The sequence below is a fragment of the Scyliorhinus torazame genome, chromosome 25 (assembly GCF_047496885.1).
Source record: "Scyliorhinus torazame isolate Kashiwa2021f chromosome 25, sScyTor2.1, whole genome shotgun sequence".
Taxonomy (NCBI): domain Eukaryota; kingdom Metazoa; phylum Chordata; class Chondrichthyes; order Carcharhiniformes; family Scyliorhinidae; genus Scyliorhinus; species Scyliorhinus torazame.
In genome coordinates this window covers 34,343,114-34,361,769 of record NC_092731.1, presented here as the reverse complement: position 1 = coordinate 34,361,769, position 18,656 = coordinate 34,343,114, and the positions used below count along the sequence as shown (strand labels likewise).

The 18,656-nt window shown below is 50.2% G+C and overlaps 1 protein-coding gene across 2 annotated transcripts in view; it reads right to left on the bottom strand.

Annotated features, from left to right (window-relative positions):
• Positions 1–18,209, bottom strand: part of LOC140402476 (uncharacterized) — a 146,506-nt gene extending 128,297 nt beyond the window's left edge. For both annotated transcript variants that reach the window (XM_072490291.1, XM_072490292.1), the window contains exons 1-4: positions 17,417–18,209; positions 3,447–3,678; positions 1,207–1,302; positions 66–191 (exon numbers count right to left, since the gene is read on the bottom strand). In XM_072490291.1, coding sequence (XP_072346392.1) covers positions 66–191; positions 1,207–1,302; positions 3,447–3,678; positions 17,417–18,082 — 1,120 coding nt within the window. In that variant the 5' untranslated portion in view covers positions 18,083–18,209. The remainder of the gene's footprint in view (positions 1–65; positions 192–1,206; positions 1,303–3,446; positions 3,679–17,416) is intronic.
• Positions 18,210–18,656: the final 447 nt, after the last annotated feature.

The following is an 18,656-nucleotide window of genomic DNA, read 5'->3' as shown; positions in this document are numbered from 1 at the left end:
TCAACAGACCTTATAATTGTGTTTAGGCCAATTAGTCTACTTCGAAATATAAATTAAACCCTTACCCCGAATTCCAGGAGACTCGTTTACAGGAAAAGAGGAATTCAACTCAATATTTTGCACAGAAGCCAATCCTAAATGCTTCACATTTAGACATTCGGTGAGTTGGAGGTCACTTAATTTTATTCCAGCTAGATGTAAAAAAAAAAAAGGACCATATAAGTACAATGCATAACAATTTTAAAGAATATTGAAACTATATCAAGGTCACTTAGTTCAGTTTAAGAATAGTTTTGAAGGTGATATTACCAATTTCTGGACTTTTGGTACAGCATGGATTTATGCCAGTGACCCCTGCGTACTGGCTCACTGATTGCGCCACTCAAATGATGCACAAGGAGAGCCACTTTAACCAAGTGTCCTTTGGAAAGTATGGCCAGGACTACACTTATCCTACGTAAACGCAAGTGGAGAAGGGGAAAACCGTACAAAACTGAAACAAAGATATTGGGTCAGAATTTATTGCAAAGTTTGTTATTATTTATGACCTTCGCGGTCGCACAGTGGTTAGCACTGGTGCTTCACAGGACCAGGGACCCGGGTTCGATTCCCTTCTTGGGTCACTGTCTGTGCGGAGTCTGCACGTTCTCTCCGTGTCTGCGTGGGTTTCCCGAGGGTGCTCCGGTTTCATCCCACAAGACCTGAAAGACGTGCTTATTAGGCGAATTGGACATTCTGAATTCTCTCCGTGTACCCAAACAGGTGCCAGTGTGAGATTTAAGAGTGAATTTCATCGCTGTGGACCCTTGGTGACCTCTGAAATGGCCGAGCAAACCCCCCAAAACTGTGACGTCGAACAGCACCTAGGGAGCACCTTCAGCGCACAAAATGCAGCGATTCACCACCAATTTCCCCATGGCAATTAAGGGTAGGAGATAAATGCTGATACAGAAAAAAAACTCCTACTTCACCAGTGACACTTTCCATTGGCTCTGGGTGCCGATGTGGGCCTGTGGGACTCACCGCACATGTCAAATGCTTTCCTAGGCAGCCAGCAGACAACTGTTTAGTCCGATGTCTAGATTGGATTTTAACCCAGATCTGAAACGAAGGGTCATTGCCGTCTACACTTCTGCCCATCTGCAATGGGTGGGAAGCAAATTTAACAAATCACAAGTGGACCCAACAGAAAGAAAATGTACTAACATTTCTGAAGCGTTGGATGAAGTATTTCATGTGTCCCATTCCATCTCAGTTCCTCCCGTAGTTTCTGCTCAAGGTTTTCAAGCTCTGCCAAGTCACCTGGGTAAAAGTTTGACAGTCAGGAATCCGAGATTGCCAGCATAACTGGAAAGCTGCCTCTGCATTTCAGAAAGCCAAGTTTTGGAAGGACCTTCCATGGGCCTTGATGTTCTTCAGGCAGTCTTAGAATATATAGATTTTGCAACTAATTTCTTCAGGTTTACATTCTAGGACTTCAAGATACTTGTCCCCCCACAATTTGTCACATTAATTTCTTCCTGATAATTAGTTGCAAATGTTCCACCATGCAAGGTTCTCAGAAGAGGAAGCCAGTTAGATGGGGCAGTTAAGAAAAGGGAAATTCCTTCCTTCCTTCTCTTGTTTATTGCTCTTAGCCATTACCATTTCAACCCAACCTCCAGAAGCACCTCCCCACCCCGGCCAACTAATTTCGGTGGTCCGTTTTGGGGTTCAAGTATCTGGTGTCACGATCACCCAGTTTCAGACAGTTGCATGGGCTAGTTTGTGTTAGGTGGGACTTGGTTCCTTGGTCATCCCTGCCGTTTTCATGGCTGGGCAGGAATGCCATGATTGCTTAGATAGTTATATCCCCTAGAAATGTTGGGGCGACACATGGCGCAGTGGTTAACACTGGGACTACAGCACTGAGGACCCGGGTTCGAATCCCGGCCCTGGGTCACTGTCCGTGTGGACTTTGCACATTCTCCCTGTGTCTGCGTGGGTTTCACCTCCACACCCCAAAGATGTGCATGTGAGGTGGATTGGCCAGGCTAAATTGCCCCTTAAAAAATTGGGCAATAAAAAGAATGGAGTACTCCCAAGTTTATTTAAAAAAAAAAAAAGAATTTAATCCTTTATTCCCAATTCTGGGTCTTCCAGATGAGAGAATTACGGATACTAATGAAAAACGGCTGTACATCATTTTGTCCTTTGCAGCTTGTAAAAATATCCTATGCTCCTGGATTAGTGACAGATATCTTTCAATTCAAAATGGGCATAAATTAGTTATGGAATGTATTCCTATGGCATTCTTGACATCTGTGATGCATTCTAAATCTGATAGATTGTTGGGCCTCCATCTCAAATTTATAGGCTCTAACCTTGTCCGCCTTGCTCCTTTTGGACTTTCCATGAGTCATATTGCATGATTATATGGTATTGTTTGTCTTAACCTGGCAATACACAAGGTTGTGCGCCCTGAACTGTTATCCTCCTGTACTTATATGGCCTTAACCTCAATTCCCCCTCCATTGTAATCCGTTATTAACCTGTTATTGGATTTATCTGGTATCAAAACTGGAGGCACTAGTTCCTTGAGTGCATGGTTCTAAACCTATCCTGTCTTGTTTGTTCCTATATTTGCAATAATTCTTGTTCTGTACTGCACCTGTTTTCATTGTTTATTGCCTCCTTTCTACTTTTTTCTTTGCAATTTTTAAAATGCATAATTTGCAGCACTGATCAAATTATACAAGCCTGAATTCCAAGTTGAAAGAACTTGCACAGTAGAACACCTGGTCAATTGTGTTAAACGCAAGCTGCCAGGTAAGAAATCTAACTAATGCAGGCTAGATGGATTAGCCATGCTAAATTGCCCCTTAATGCAGTGGTTAGCACTGGGACTGCGGCGCTGAGGACCCAGGTTCGAATGATGGCCCTGGGTCACTGTCCGTGTGGAGTTTGCACATTCTCCCCATGTCTGCACGGGTTTCACCCCCACAACCCAAAGATGTGCAGGTTAGGTGAATTGGCCACGCAAAATTGCCCCTTAATTGGAAAAATAATAATTGGGTACTCTAAATTTCAAAATAAAATTGGCCCTTAAATGACAAAAGAGATTTGGGGGGGGGGGGGGGGTTGCTGGGTTATGGGGATGGGGTGGGGGCATGGGTCGGGTGGTCTTTCAGGGGGGCTTTGCGGACTCGATGGGCCACGTGGCCTCCTTCTGCGCTGTAAATTCTAGGATTTTATATAGGGTACAAGGTACCGCATAGCAGCCAACTTCAGAGATGGGCTCCAAGAGATTTATAGAGGGGGGGGGGGGGGGCAGAACAAGCAAGCAAGAGGCAAATTGCAATCACCAGGTTAAGTGGAGGAGATGTAAACAGGCATCAACATCATTCCACAATGTCTGCACAAATAGGTGGAATCTGTGTAAATAAAACTGCACATTCGTTACTGACCTTTAGCACTGAATGACTCTTTTTGCAACACATTTTCAACTGGTGTAATTTCTTGCATTTGTTTCATGGGCCCTTGATTATTCATATTCTCGTGGATTTTTATTGCACCATCCCTTCTGGGAACAATGGTCTTCTTCGACTCTTGGTCATTCGTGGCACCGTGGATTTGTACGGCATTGAAGTGGGGCTTTTTTTCACACCGTTTCCTCGGCCTTCGACTATTTGCAGCATCCTGTTAGGAAACAATAAAGTAAACGCTATTCATGCAATGCTGAGCAAGGAGGAGGCATGGGTTAGGGTTAGGATGCTGCACCATCCATGCACGGGGGTATGGTAGCAGAGTGGTTATGCTACCAGAGAAAAAGCAGAATACTGATGTTGCTGGAAGCCTGAAAGAAAAACTGAGCGCTGGGAATACTCACCAGGATATGGCAGCATCTGTGGAGGGAGAAGCAGAGTTAATATTCCATGACTGTGACAGGGAAAAGTTTGAGATGTGATAGGTTTTGGAGGACAAAAGGACAGTGATAGGGTGGAAGACCAGGGTTTCATGGAGGAAACTGTCCCCGCTGAAAGGGGAAATGAAAAAATGAAAACCGCTCGTCATAAGTAGGCTTCAAATGAAGTTACTGTGAAAAGCCCCTCGTCGCCACATTCCGGCGCCTGTTCGGGGAGGCAGGTACGGGAGGGGGAAAACGTAGAAACAGAAAATGCTGGATAAACTCAACTGGTCTGGCAGCATCTGTGGGAAGCGAAAGAGAGTCAACATTATGGGCGGCATGGCAGCACAGTGGTTAGCACTGCTGCCTGACAGCTCCAGGGTCCCGGGTTCAATTCCAGCCTCGGGTGACTGTGTGGAGTTTGCACTCTCTCGCCATATCTGTGTGGGTTTCCTCCGGGTGCTCCGGTTTCCTCCCGCAGTCCAAAGATGTGCAGGTTAGGTGGACTGGCCATGATCAAATTCCCCTCAGTGTCCAAAAGGTTAGATGGGGTTGCTGGATTACGGGGATGGAGTAGAGGAGTGGGCTTAAGTAGCATGCTCTTTCCAAGGGCTGGTGCTGACTCAATGGGCCAAATGGCCTCCTTCTGCACTGTTGGGATTCTATTTTGAGTCACTGTGACTCAGCAAAAGATGCGTTTGGTGGAGACATCATGCTGGAGGTGGAGGAAAATGAGAAATGATTCTGCAAGTGTGTCAAGATCTTGTAATTTGTCACAATTGTCCTCCGTATAATTAATAGGCAATGAATGCTTGGTGAGTCCAGAGTTTTGTTTCTGCACTCCATTAAGTGCATTATAGTAGACCATAAGAGCGGAACACAAATAAAAATTGACACCTACCCAAAGAAGATATTGGGGTAGGTGGCTAACTAAGATCTTGATCTTAAGGAAGGTTTTGGGGAAGGAGAGACAGTTGAGCTGCAGAGAGTTCAAGGCCCAGAAGGCTGAAGGCACAGCAGCCAAAGGAGCAGAGAGAGGATTTTTAAAGTCATTGGAAGGTTAAAGGGATATGGAGGGTTGAGGTCATGGAGGGATCAAAACAGGAGGATGAGACTTTTTAAAAAGGCATTTGTGGATTGAAGCCAAAGTAAGTCAGTTTTTAAAAATTATTTCCTGGAATGTGGTTGTTGCCAGCTGGACATTTATTGCTCATCCCCAAGAGTCAACCAGGTTGCAGTGGGTCTGGAGTCACATGTAGGCCAAGAATGGCAGACTGCAATGGTTTCATGGTCATCGTTAGACTTTTAATTTCAGATTTTACCGAATTGTAATTTCACCATCTGCCTTTGTGGGATTTGGACCTGGATCTCCAGAGTGTCTGGATTACTAGTCCAGTGACAATACTACAACCCATCCAGCTCTCCTTACAAAGATGAAGGTGAATCGACTTCCACCCAACTTTCCTTCCTGGTTCTCATCAAGTCCTGGATGAGTGGAAAATTCCTCCAATTGAATACCGGGAAGACCGAAGCCACTCTTTTCCTTCCTGGCCCAAATTCCATTCCCTCAGTATCGATTCCATCTCTCTTCCTGGTAACAGGCTGTGATTAAACCAATTTGTTCACAAGTTAGGTGGCACATCTGATCTCAAGATGAGCTTCCAACCTCATACGCGTGCCATCACCAAGACTGTCCATTTCCACCTCTACGTCGCCCGACTTTGCCCATCTACTGCTACAACCACCATTCATGGCTTTACCTCTAGACGCCACTGAGCCAACACACTTCTGGCTGGTGTCTGACATTCTACCCTCTAAACTCCAACTCTGTTGCCTGTATCTTTAGCTTGCATTCGTCTATCACCCGTGCTTGCTAGCCTACATTGGCTCCCAGTCAAAGAACATCTTGATTTTAAAATGTTCACCCTGGTTTTCAAATCCCTCCACGGCCACACCCCTCACCATTTCAGTAAACTGCTTCAAACCACAGCCTTCCTAGATATGTATGCTTCTCGCCTTCTGCCTCTTGAACATCCTGATAATTACATTCAAATTGTGTTTAATTTGATACAGGTTGAGGACATTAATCGGGTTTTCACTTGAGCATATATTAAAAAAACACTTACAAAAAATGGTTGAGTTTGATGTATGCTCATAATGCTTCACTCTAAATATCTCAAAGACTGAGCAAAGCTTTCCAGAGTACAACAGCTCCACCATTTGTGACTGCCTTCCGATCCCTGGGTCCCAAGCTCTAGAAGATCCTCCCTACACCTGTCTACCGCTCTTCCCTCCATTAAAAGCACACCTTAAAACCTATCTCACTGATGTTAAGTTAGGGTGCTGGCAACAGAGTTTTGGATAAGCTGTGTGGCTGGCCAGGAGAGCATTAGAATAATTAGGTCTGAGGCATTGAATGCACAAATGAGTGCTTCAACAGATTATCATAGATTTTACAGTGAAGGAGGCCATTCGGCCCATCGAGTCTGCTCCGGCTCTTGGAAAGAGCACCCTACCCAAGGTCAACACCTCCACCCTATCCCCATAACCCAGTAACCACACCCAACACTAAGGGCAATTTTGGACACTAAGGGCAATTTATCATGGCCAATCCACCTAACCTGCACACTTTGGACTGTGGGAGGAAACCGGAGCACCCGGAGGAAACCCACGCACACACGGGGAGGATGTGAAGACTCCGCACAGACAGTGATCCAAGCCGCAATCGAACCTGGGACCCTGGAGCTGTGAAGCAATTGTGCTATCCACAATGCTACCGTGCTGCCCCAAGATGGGTTAAAGTAGGGGCAGAGATGAGTGATGTCAGATTTCGAACAGCACAGCGCTTACAAACTAAACTGCTGGTAGACGTTTTAAAAATCCTTCAGATATGAAGAATTTGAAGAAAGTGGGACTCGGCAGGGGAGCAAATTAGGGCAGTTAGTAAACCGGTTCAGACTGGCTTCTTTATGCAGGGGATTAAACGGGGGGGGGGGGGGGGGCAGAGGCTATAAAACAAGCTTGTTCAGAGCCTTGCACGGAGTGCCACTTTGCTTTGCGTGTCGGGAGTTAAGGTAAGAGGGGGAGTGGCGGTTTTAAAGGAGCAGAAGCATTACCTATTCGGAATTGCTTTCAGATTAAAAAGGTCAAATTGGAAATATTTTACAGATTAGAAAGACTAAAAACTATTTAAAATTAAAAAAAACAAATTATAAATAAATAAAAGAGAGATGCAGGGCCAGGCGATGTGTTGCACCTGCATGATGTGGGAGCTGGTGGACCCCATTGTGGTTCCTAGTGAGCACATCTGTAAAAAGTGTTGATTGCTTGAGGAACTTCTGCTGAGAGTTGATGAGCTGGAGTTTGAGCTTCGGACACTGCAACACATCAGGGAGGGGGAGAGATACCTGGGCACTGTGTTCCAGGAGGCAGGCACATCCTGAGATTAACTACCTTGAATTCAGTCAGTGGTCAGGAACAGGAGGGTGTGACTACGAGGGAGGTAGGTAGAGGGATCCAGCAGGTGGAGTGGCAGGAGCCTCAGCCCTTAGCCTTGACAAACAGGTCCGAGATTCTGTATGGATGAGAGCGGAGACTGGAAGGGATGAGCAAACTGACCACAGCACTGTTGCACAGGGAGCCATTCAAGTGATCTGGACTGCAGAGGAACTTGAGTGGGAGGGTAAAGATCCAGTTGTCGTGGTCCACGTAGGTACCAATGATATAAGTAGAAGAAAGACAGGTTCTGCTGAAGGAATGAGCAGCTCGGAGCTAAATTTAAAAGCAGAACCAAAAAGGTAATAATCTCCGGATCACTACCTGAGCCATGAGCTAATTGACACAGGGTTAATAAGATTAACAAGGTAAATACATGGCTCAAAGATTGGTGCGGGAGAAATGGGTTTGAACTCATGGGACATTTCCAGTACTGGGGAAGAGGGGACCTGTTCTGATGGGATGGTCTTCATCTGAATCATGTTGGTACCAGTCCTGGCAAATCGCATAACTAGGGCTTTAAACTAATGCAGGACAGAGGGTGTTGTATTAAATATTATTCTCTCTCAAGCGTACCCGAACAGGTGCCGGAATGTGGTGACTAGGGGCTTTTCACAGTAACTTCATTGCAGCGTTAATGTATGTAGTAATAGGAAACAAAGAAATGGCAGAGGAACTGAATAATAATAATCTTTATTGTCACAAGTAGGCTTACATTAACACTGCAATGAAGTTACTGTGAAAAGCCCCTAGTCGCCACATTCCGGCGCCTGGTCGGATACACCGAGGGAGAATTCAGAATGTCCAAATTACCTAACAGCACATCTTTCGGGACTTGTGGGAGGAAACCGGAACATCAGGATGAAACTCACGCAGACACGGGGATAACGTGCAGACAGTGACCATAGCTGTGAATCGAATCCTGGTCCCTGGTGCTGTGAGGCAACAGTGCTAACCAGTATGCTACCGTACAGCCCATAGGTACTCTGTATCACGGTGGGCGACACCAGTGGCGTACCAGAACTTCGAGAGTGTGGGGCAGAGGGGTGTGTAGTGGCCATCATTAAGGAGAAGGTGCTGGGGAAGCTGAAAGTTCTGAATGTGGAAAAATCACCTGGATCGGACGGTCGCCACCTGAGGAGATTGTGGAGGCATTGGTGATGATCTTTCAGGAATCACTGGTGTCAGGGAGAGTCCCAGACGACTGGAAAATGGCTAATGTAACACCGCCGTTGAAGGAGGCGAGGGAGGCAAAAGACGGGAAATTATAGGCCAGTTAGCCTGACTTCAGGTGTTGTTAATATTTTAAAGTCCATTATTAAGGATGAGATTGCAGAGTACTTGGAAGTGCATGATAAAATAGTACTGGATCAGCACGGCTTCTTCAAGGGAGGTCATTTCTGACAAATCTGTTGATATGTAGAGGGACAGGTGGTGCTGAGGAAGCGGGGAGGCTGCAGAAAGCCTTGGACAGGCTAGGAGAGTGGGCAACGAAGTGGCAGATGGAATACAATGTGGAAAGGTTTGAGATTATGTATTTAGGTCGGAAGAATAGAGGCATAGACTATCTGAAGCAGAAAGGGACTTGGGAGTTCTAGTTCAGGATATTCTTACGGTTAACATGTAGGTTAAGTTGGCAGTTAAGAAGGCAAATGCAATGTTAGCACTAATATCAAGAGGGCGAGATTACAAGAGCAGGAATGGACTGCTGAGTCCGTATAAAGCTCTGCTCAGACCCCATTGGAGTATTGGGAGCAGTTTAAGGCCCGTATCTAAGGAAGGACGTGCTGGCCTTGGAAAGGGTCCAGAGGAGGTTCACAAGAATAATCCCTGGAATGAAGAGCTTGTCGTATGAAAAAGGTTGAGGATTCTGGGTCTGTACTGAATGTGGCGACCAGGAGCTTTTCACAGTAACTTCATTGAAGCCTACTTGTGACATTAAGCGATTATTATTATTATACTCGTTGGAGTTTAGAAGGATGAGGGGGAGGATCTCATTGAAACATAGAATACTGAGAGGCCTAGATAGATTGGGAATGGAGAAGATGTTTCCACGAGTAGAAGAGATAGAATCCGAGGGCACAGCCTCAGGCAGAAGGGACAATCCTTTAAAACAGAGATGAGGAGGAACATTTTTAGCCAGAGGGTGGTGAATCTGTGGAACTCTTTGCCGCAGAAGGCTGTGGAGGCCAAATCACGGAGTGTCTTTAAGACAGAGATAGATCGTTTCTTTTTTTTTTGTAAATAGGTTTATTCAAAATTTAACAATTTTCAACCAAACACTCCAGAAAGAAAGAAAGAAAAACAAAATTGTACATAGGAAATCAAACAAGGATACATTAACCCCATTGAACCAATAACTACAAAAGTGGGGAAAACGCCCCCTTTGAACAAGAACATTAACCCCCCCCCCCGGGTTGCTGCTGTTTCGACCTCCACCGAGCATTCCGCGAGAAAGTCTAGGAACGGTTGCCACCGCCTGGAGAACCCCTGCACAGACCCTCGCAGGGCAAACTTTATCCTCTCCAACTTAATGAACCCTGCCATGTCATTGATCCAAGCTTCCACGCTCGGGGGCTTTGCATCTCTCCACATTAGCAGGATCCTCCGCCGGGCTACCAGCGACGCAAAGGCCAGAACTCCGGCCTCTTTCGGCTCCTGCACTCCCGGCTCGTCCAATACCCCAGCTCGGCTTGACCCGGGTGTTCACAACTTTGGACATAGCCCTCGCAAAGCCCTTCCAGAACCCCTTCAACGCCGGGCACGTCCAGAACATATGGGCGTGATTCGCTGGGCTCCCCGAACATCTCACACATCTGTCCTCCACCCCAAAAAACCTACTCATCCTCGCCCCTGTCATATGCACCCGATGTAATATTTTGAACTGTATTAGACTGAGCTTGGCGCATGAGGAGGAGGAATTGACCCTGCGCAGGGCATCAGCCCAGAGGCCCTCAACAAGCTCCTCCTCCCACTTGTCCTTCAACTCCTCCACCGAGGCCTCCTCCGCTTCCTGCAGCTCCTGATGAATCGCCGAGACCTTGCCTTCTCCAACCCATACACCCGAAATCACCCTGTCCTGAATCCTTCGTGCTGGAAGTAGCGGAAATTCCCTCACCTGCCGTCTCACAAACGCCCTTAGCTGCATATATCTAAAAGCAACCCGAATTTCTCCTCCAGCACCCCCAGGCTAGCAAGAGTCCCATCTATAAACAGGTCCCCCATCCTTTTAATTCCTGCCCGATGCCAACTTAGGAACCCCCCATCAATCCTGCTGGCACAAACCTATGATTATCGCGTATTGGGGACCAAATTGAGGCCCCCACCTCACCCCTATGTCGCCTCCACTGCCCCCAGATCTTCAATGTCGCCACCACCACCGGGCTCATGGTGTACCGCGTCGGCGGTAGCGGCAACGGTGCCATCACCAGCGCCCCCAAGCTAGTACTCACACAAGACGCCGCCTCTAGCCTCTTCTACGCCGCCCCCTCCCCCTCCATTACCCATTTAAGGATCACCGCCACATTAGCTGCCCAATAATAACCACACAGATTCGGCAGCGCCAGCCCGCCCCTGTCCCGACTGCACTCCAGAAACACCCTCTTCACCCTCGGGGTCTTGCTCGCCCATACAAACCCCATAATACTCCTGCTTACCCACTTGAAAAAAGCCTTGGGGATTAGGATTTGCAGGCACTGGAACACGAACAATAACCTCGGGAGGACCATCATCTTGACCGACTGCACCCTACCCGCCAGGGAAAGTGGCAACACATCCCATCTCCTAAAGTCTTCCTCCATCTGGTCCACCAACCGTGTCAAATTAAGCTTATACAGGGCCCCCTAGCTCCTAGCTACCTGGATACCCAGGTATCGAAAGCTCCTCTCTGCCCTCTTCAACGACATCTCCTCTAGCCCCCTTTCCTGGCCCCCCGCATGCACTACAAAGAGCTCACTCTTCCCCACGTTGAGCGTGTAGCCCGAGAAGTCCCCAAACTCCCCAAGGATCCGCATGACCTCCGCCATCCCCTCCACTGGATCTGCAATATATAACAACAGGCCATCAGCATACAACGACACCCGGTGTTCCTCCTCTCCACGGACCAACCCCCTCCAGTTCCTAGACTCCCTTAATGTCGTGGCCAGCGGCTCAATTGCCAGCACGAACAGCCGTCTCGTCCCCCGGTACAATCTGAAATATTCCGATCTCCGCCGGTTCGTAGACACGCTCGCCACCAGGGCCCTGTTTAACACCCCGACCCACCCTATGTGCCCTTCCCCGAACCCAAACCTGCTAAGCACTTCCCATAGGTACTCCCACTCCACCTGATCAAAGGCCTTCTCCGCGTCCATAGCCGCCACCATCTCCGCTTCCCCTCCCACCGAGGGCATCATAATCACGTTCAGGAGCCTCCGCATATTCACATTTAACGGCCTGCCCTTCACGAACCCCGTCTGGTCCTCATGTTTCACTCCCGGGACACAATCCTCAAAGCGAGGACCTTCGCCAGCAACTTGCGTTAAGGAGAGAGATCGGCCTATACGAACCGCACTGCAGCGGGTCCTTATCCCGCTTGCCGGAGCAGAGTCCCTTCCTCCCTCGCCTCATTGCAGGTTCTCACCAGCAACAGGCCCAACAGATCCACATACATCCTGGAAAATTCAACTGGGAACCCATCCGGTCCCAGGGCCTTGCCCACCTTCTTGCTCCCCAATCCCTTAACCAGCTCCTCCAGCCCCATCGAGGCCCCCAGGCCAGCCACCTGCTCTTCCTCCATCCTCGGGAACCTCAGTTGATCTAAGAACCGCCGCATTCACTCTCCCCCCTCCGGGGGCTCTGACTTCTACAGGTCCCCATAGAAATCCCCAAATACCTCATTTATTTTAACCGCACTCCGCACCATAGTCCCCCCCATCCCTGATTCCTCCAATCTCCCTCACTGCCTCCCTCTTACGTAGCTGATGCGCCAGCATCCGACTCGCCTTCTCCCCATACTCCTACACTGCCACCTGCATTTTCCTCTACTGAGCCTCTGCCTTCCCCGTGGTCAGTAAATCAAATTCCGTTTGGAGGTTCCGTCGCTTCCTCAGCAGCCCCTCTTCGGCATAGCTCATGTCCACCCTTACTATCTCCCCCACCAACCTCTCGCTCTTCTCCCTGTGAGCCCTAATTGAAATGAGCTCTCCCCTAACCACCGCCTTCAGAGCCTCCCAAACCACACCCACCTGCACCTCCCCATTATCATTGGCCTCTATGTATCTCTGAATGCACCCCCGGATCCGCCCACAAACCTCCTCATCCGCCAACAGTCCCACATCCAGGCGCCACAGCGGGCGCTGGTCCCTCTCCTCCCCCAACTCCACCCAGTGCGGGGCGTGGTCCGAAATCGCTATAGCCGAATATTCCGTTCCCTCCACTCTTGGGATCAGTGCCCTACTCATCACAAAGAAGTCGATCCGTGAATAGACCTTATGTACATGGGAGAGAAAAAAAAAGGAGAACTCTCTGGCCCCCGGCCTGGAAAACCTCCATGGATCCACTCCCCCCATCTGGTCCATAAAACCCCTTAGCACCTTGGCCGCAGCTGGATCGGTCCATTGCTGGGTCCAGTACAGTATTAAAGTCCCCCCCCCCCCCCCCCCCATTATCAAGCTTCCCGCTTCCAGATCCGGGATCCGACTCAACATGCGCTTCATAAACCCTGCATCGTCCCAATTCGGGGCATACACATTCACCATTACCACCCGGGTCCCCTGCAACCTACCACTCACCATCACGTATCGACCTCCATTATCCGCCACAATATTCAGCACCTCTAACGACACCCGCTTCCCCACTAGTATTGCGACCCCTCTGTTCTTCGCATCCAGCCCTGAATGAAAGACCTGCCCTACCCATCCCTTTCAAACCCCCGCCCAGACTCTCCCTTTTACCTCCAGCTCTGCTTCGGTCAGTACAACTGCAACTCAGTTCCCCCCCAGCCCCCAGCTAGACTACCGTCTAGCCCCCTTGCTCCCCCCATTGCTCTCCCGTAAGGCAGCTGACTCCTGTTGACCCCGGCCGCTCCCGCCTTTATAGATCGGTTCTTGATTAATAAAGGGGATCAGGGATTATGGGGAGAAGGCAGGAGAATGAGGATCAGAAACATATCAGCCACAATCGAATAGCAGAGCAGACCCGATGGGCCGAATGGCCTAATTCTACTCCTATATCTTATGGTCATATAGAGGAGAGGACATGTTGTTGGAAGCTCAGTTCAGGGTCAAATACAACCAAGAGTGCAGTGCAGTTCAAAAAGCAGGGTGGAATTGGTCGCAAGGGAGCTAATCCTACACATTGATCATGGCCAATCCAACTAACCTGCACATTTTTGGACTGTGGGAGGAAACCAGAGTACCTGGAGGAAACCCACGCACACACGGGGAGAAAGTACAAACTCCACACAGTCACTAAAGACCGGAGTTGAATCCGGGTCCCTGCCGCTGTGTGGCTGCAGTGCTAACCACTGTGTCACCCACTGGAGCATTCAGTCATATCCATGACAAGGATGCTGACAACACAGATAGTGAAATGGGATGAGAAAGACGGTGCAGTAGATCTCGGTGTCACCAGTGTGCAGCTGATCTCATATCTTAATAACATTCACGCCACACAAGTGCTGGGCAATGACCATCTCCAACAGGAGAGGATCTAACCATCGCCCCTTGATATTCAATGGCATTGCCATCACAGAATTCCCTATCAACATCCTGGGGGTTACCATGGAGCAGAAACTGAACTGGACTAGCCATATAAATACTGTGGCTACCAGGAAAGGTCAAAGGCTTGAAATCCTGCAGCGAGTAACTCACCTCTCGACTCCCCAAAGCCTGTCCACCATCTACAAGGCCCAAGTCAGGAGTGTGATGGAATACTCTCCACTTGCCTGGAAGAGTGCAGTTCCGACAACACCCAAGAAACTCGACACCATCCAGGACAAAGCAGCCCGCTTGATTGCTACCTGTTCCACAAATATTCAAACCTTCCACCACCACACACAGTAACAGCCATGTGCACCATCTACAACAATCATTTTCAAAGTCGGGAGGGTTGCGGAACCATCCATTGCGGCGTTCCCGATCGTGGGAATTAACGCGCAACAGCGGGCTTTTAAAAATGCCGGCTGGGAAACGGCTTTACAAATGACGGCCGCGGCCGACTTTAAAAATGCAGACGCATTTGTGCCCATTCATCAGTGCGCATGCCCGGAGCCCAGCGAGAAGCACCGCCTCTTCTGGACCTCGGCACCATGACTCAGGAGATTTTTTTAAAAATTCAATCAGTATTCCTGCCTCAAGCAAGGCATAGAGCAGATCATGTGCCTCGAACACGGACGTCATGTGCTCTGGGAATGATTGCGATTCCTCCATTTTGTCTGCAGCAAACAAGCAACAGGACTGAAATTTTTTTAATGGATCATTTTGTAATAAGAAAGAGAAGACCAGACACACAAACAGGCCAGGATCTCAGAACTAAACCTGCTGGAGCTAGTGGCTCAGAGGAATCCACAGCAGGAAAAAGGAGTGGTGGCGTGAGCACCAGGACCTCAGATGAACAATGTAACATTGAATGACAAAACAAGTGAGATAAGTGAGGACCAAGCAGGCTCACCTGTCGCATGAAAGGCAAGCGAAAATGGTGGGTCATGGGCAGCACGGTGGCACAGTGGTTAGCACTGGGACTGCGGCGCTGAGGACCCGGGTTCGAATCCCAGCCCTGGGTCACTGTCCGTGTGGAGTCTGCACATTCTCCCAGTGTCTGCGGGGTTTCACCCCCACAACCCAAAGATGTGCAGGTTAGGCGGATTGGCTATGCTAAATTTTCCCCTTAATTCAAAAAAAAAAAAAATACTCAATTTATCAAAAAAGAAAATGGTGGGTCACAAAGTTTGGGCAGCGTGGTTGCGAAAGTCGACCTGCATGGTTTGCGAAGGTTGGCCGGTTGGTAAAAATTGGACCCCATGGAAAAAAGTTTGAAAAACACTGATCTACAGGGTACACTGCAGCAACTCACCAAGGTTCCGGAGGCAACTCACCAAGGTTCCTGAGGCAGCACCTTCCAAAAGGACGACCACTACCATCTAGAAGGACGGGGTATCAGATACATGGGGACACCACCACCTGGAGGGTCCCCTCCAAGTCACTCATCCTCCTGGCTTAGAAATATATTGCCATTCCTTCAGTCGGTGAATTAAAATCCTGGAATTCCTTCCCTAACAGCACTGTGGGTGTACCTACACCTCAGTGACTGCAGTGGTTCAAGAAGGCAGCTGACCATCACCTTCTCAAGGACAACTAGATATGGGCAACAAATGCTGGGCCTAGCCAGCGATGTGCACATCCCATAAAAAAAATGTCTGATAGACAACACAAGATGAAAAACACGAGATGAAAAATAAGAGAGCCCAAGGGTCCACAGGCAATGGCGCAGAGGCAAGAAGGCAAACTGTTTCAGGATATATTAGGTTGACAAGCAGAATGGTTGGCACAGGCTTGGAGGGCCGAAGGGTCCATTCCTGTGCTGTACTTTTCTTTGTAAAGTGGAAGATGCAGGGGAGGGAGGTAAATCACAAAGTCGGTAGTTGAGAAAAGTTGCAAGATTATCCCAGAGCTGATGTGTGGTGCAGAGCAGGGCCCAACAGCGCTTAATGTGGCCCAACAGCGCTTAATGTGGCCCAGCTAGATCTGGCAATGAATTAAATTACTGTTGACATTCAAGTCTGCAGTCCTTCGATTTAATGCAAAATAGATGAGTGCCATGCTGAAGGAATGACCGTGGTGGAAGAGTTCAGGGTTTTGTTGGGAAGGGACATGACTCGCGAAGGCAACACATGAGTTGATAGCTGCTGACACAGCATGGCGTACAGAAGGTCAAAGACTGGACAGCTGGGAAAACCTCTTTCAACCTTCGGTAAGTGTAAAGTGGCACAACATTTCAGCTTACAAATAATATGACAGTTAAACATCAAAATTTGTGTAAGCCTAGATAAAGTTGTCATCTGGATTACATGCCAATAGTTTAACCACGAAGAATGGATCCATTGAATGCATCTGAAGTCAATACAATCAAGAATACACTCAAATCACATCAGACACATTTAAATCACAACATTGCCAGAAAGAAAAAATGGAAGAGGTCGAAAATTGGCAAGCTGAATGCATGAGACATCAGAATGTGGAGTAGCATCAGGGCGGCATGGTGGTGCAATGTTTCAATCCCGGCCCCGGGTCACTGTCCGCTTGGAGTTTGCACATTCTCCCCATGGGTCTCACCCCCACAACCCAAAAGAATCATAGAATTTACAGTGCAGAAGGCGGCCATTCGGCCCCTTGAGTTCTGTACACACCCTTGGAAAAGAGCAACCCTCCTTAAGCCCAAACCTCCACCCTGTCCCCGTAACCCACATGGACACTAAGGGGGCAATTTAGCATGGCCAATCCACCTAACCGGCACGTCTTTGGACTGTGGGAGGAAACCCACGCAGGCACGGGGAGAACGTGCAGACTCCGCACAGACAGCGACCCAAGCCGGGAATCGAACGTGCGACCGTAGAGCTGTGAAGCAACAGTGCTCACCACTAACGGGAAGGGGAGCAATTTAGCATGGCCAATCCCCCTAACCTGCACTTCTTTGGGCTGTGGGAGGAAACCGGGGCACCCGGAGGAAACCCATCCATCCGAGATGGGAATCGAACCTGGGTCCCCGAAGCTATGCTGCACCCCCAAAAAAAAGATGTGCGGGGGGGGGGGGGGGGGGAGGAGAGAGAGAGAGAGAGAGAGAGAGAGAAAAAGAATTGGGTAGTGTAGATTTGTGCATGTGAAAAAGTTGAAATGGCATTTCACTGCCTGATGCCTGCATGCTTGACTACATTCAGCAGGCTCCAATTAAGGGAGGAGGCCCTTGGCCAACGTTTTGGTGCACTGTGAATCTTTTTTGTTGTAATCTTCTCACCCCCACCCCCCCTCCCCCCCACCCCCCAAACTAAGCCCCAGTTACCTGCTTGGAGCCCTTGACGTCCCGCAGCGCGGTGCCGTACGGGTTGTAGAAGTGCTTGAGCTGCCGGATGAACTTGTTCTCGTACTTGGTGACGGCGAAGAACTCGGTCTGCTGGAAGACGAAGGTGTAGACCCGCGGGTCGTCCAGGCTGGGCCGCGGCGCCACGCCGTCCGCCACGATGATGTGCAGCTGCGGGATGTAGCGGTGCATGGAGTGCAGGATGGCGTGGCCCTCGGCGGCCGCCGGGCAGTTGGTGAGGCGCAGCCGGGCGAAGGAGAGCGGCGCCAGCATCCACTCGCGGCCCGGCACGCTGCCCTTGGGGTGGAAGTAGAGGCGGCCCATCACATGCGGCGTGGCCTTGCCGCTCAGCTGCCACTTGCTGCCGTTGTAGCGGTAGCGGTAGCTGTCCACCGGGGAGATGTCCATGGCCATGATGTAGTTCTTGGCGGGCTCCAGCCCCCACACCGAGTACTCGCAGTAAGGGAACATGAAGCGGCCGCGCTTCGACATCCGCATCTCGGTGCCCAGGTTGTAGAACTTGTCCCAGATGCTCCATTTCTTCAGGTGCACCTTGACGCTGCCCGAGCGCAGGCAGGAGGGCGGCGACTCCATCAGCGCGGCGCCCAGGCCCGGGCCCAGGGCGGCCGGCGGAGCGGCCCGCTCCATCCCCCACACAGCGAGCGGCCGGGCCCGCCGCCTCCTCAGCCGGGGGCCGGCCTCATCCCCGCGGCGAGAATGGCGGGCGAGGGCGGGGCCCCGCCGAACAAAAGGCGCCTGGGCCCCGAGTGCTTGCCCCTTTCCCCCGGGGCGGTGTGTCCCCCGACCCCTCACTCCCCACCCCTGCCGCTGCGGCGGCCCCGGGCTCAGCGCGGACTCTCTCTATCCCCCGGGCCGCTCGGTAGCTGCTGTCCGCGCGCCCAGGCCTCTAAAGAACACGCAGCGGCCCCGCACCACGTGACCGCCTCCCCTCCCCCCCTCACACCGACCACGTGGTGGCGCCCGGGCCTGCCCCTCCCCCACTGCCATTTCCTCCCACCCCCCACTGCCCATACCCTCCCACCCCCCACTGCCCATACCCTCCCCCCCACTGCCCATACCCTCCCCCCCACTGCCCATTCCCTCCCCCCCACTGCCCATTCCCTCCCCCCCACTGCCCATTCCCCCCCCCCCACTGCCCATTCCCTCCCCCACTGCCATTTCCTCCCACCCCCCACTGCCCATACCCTCCTCCCCACTGCCC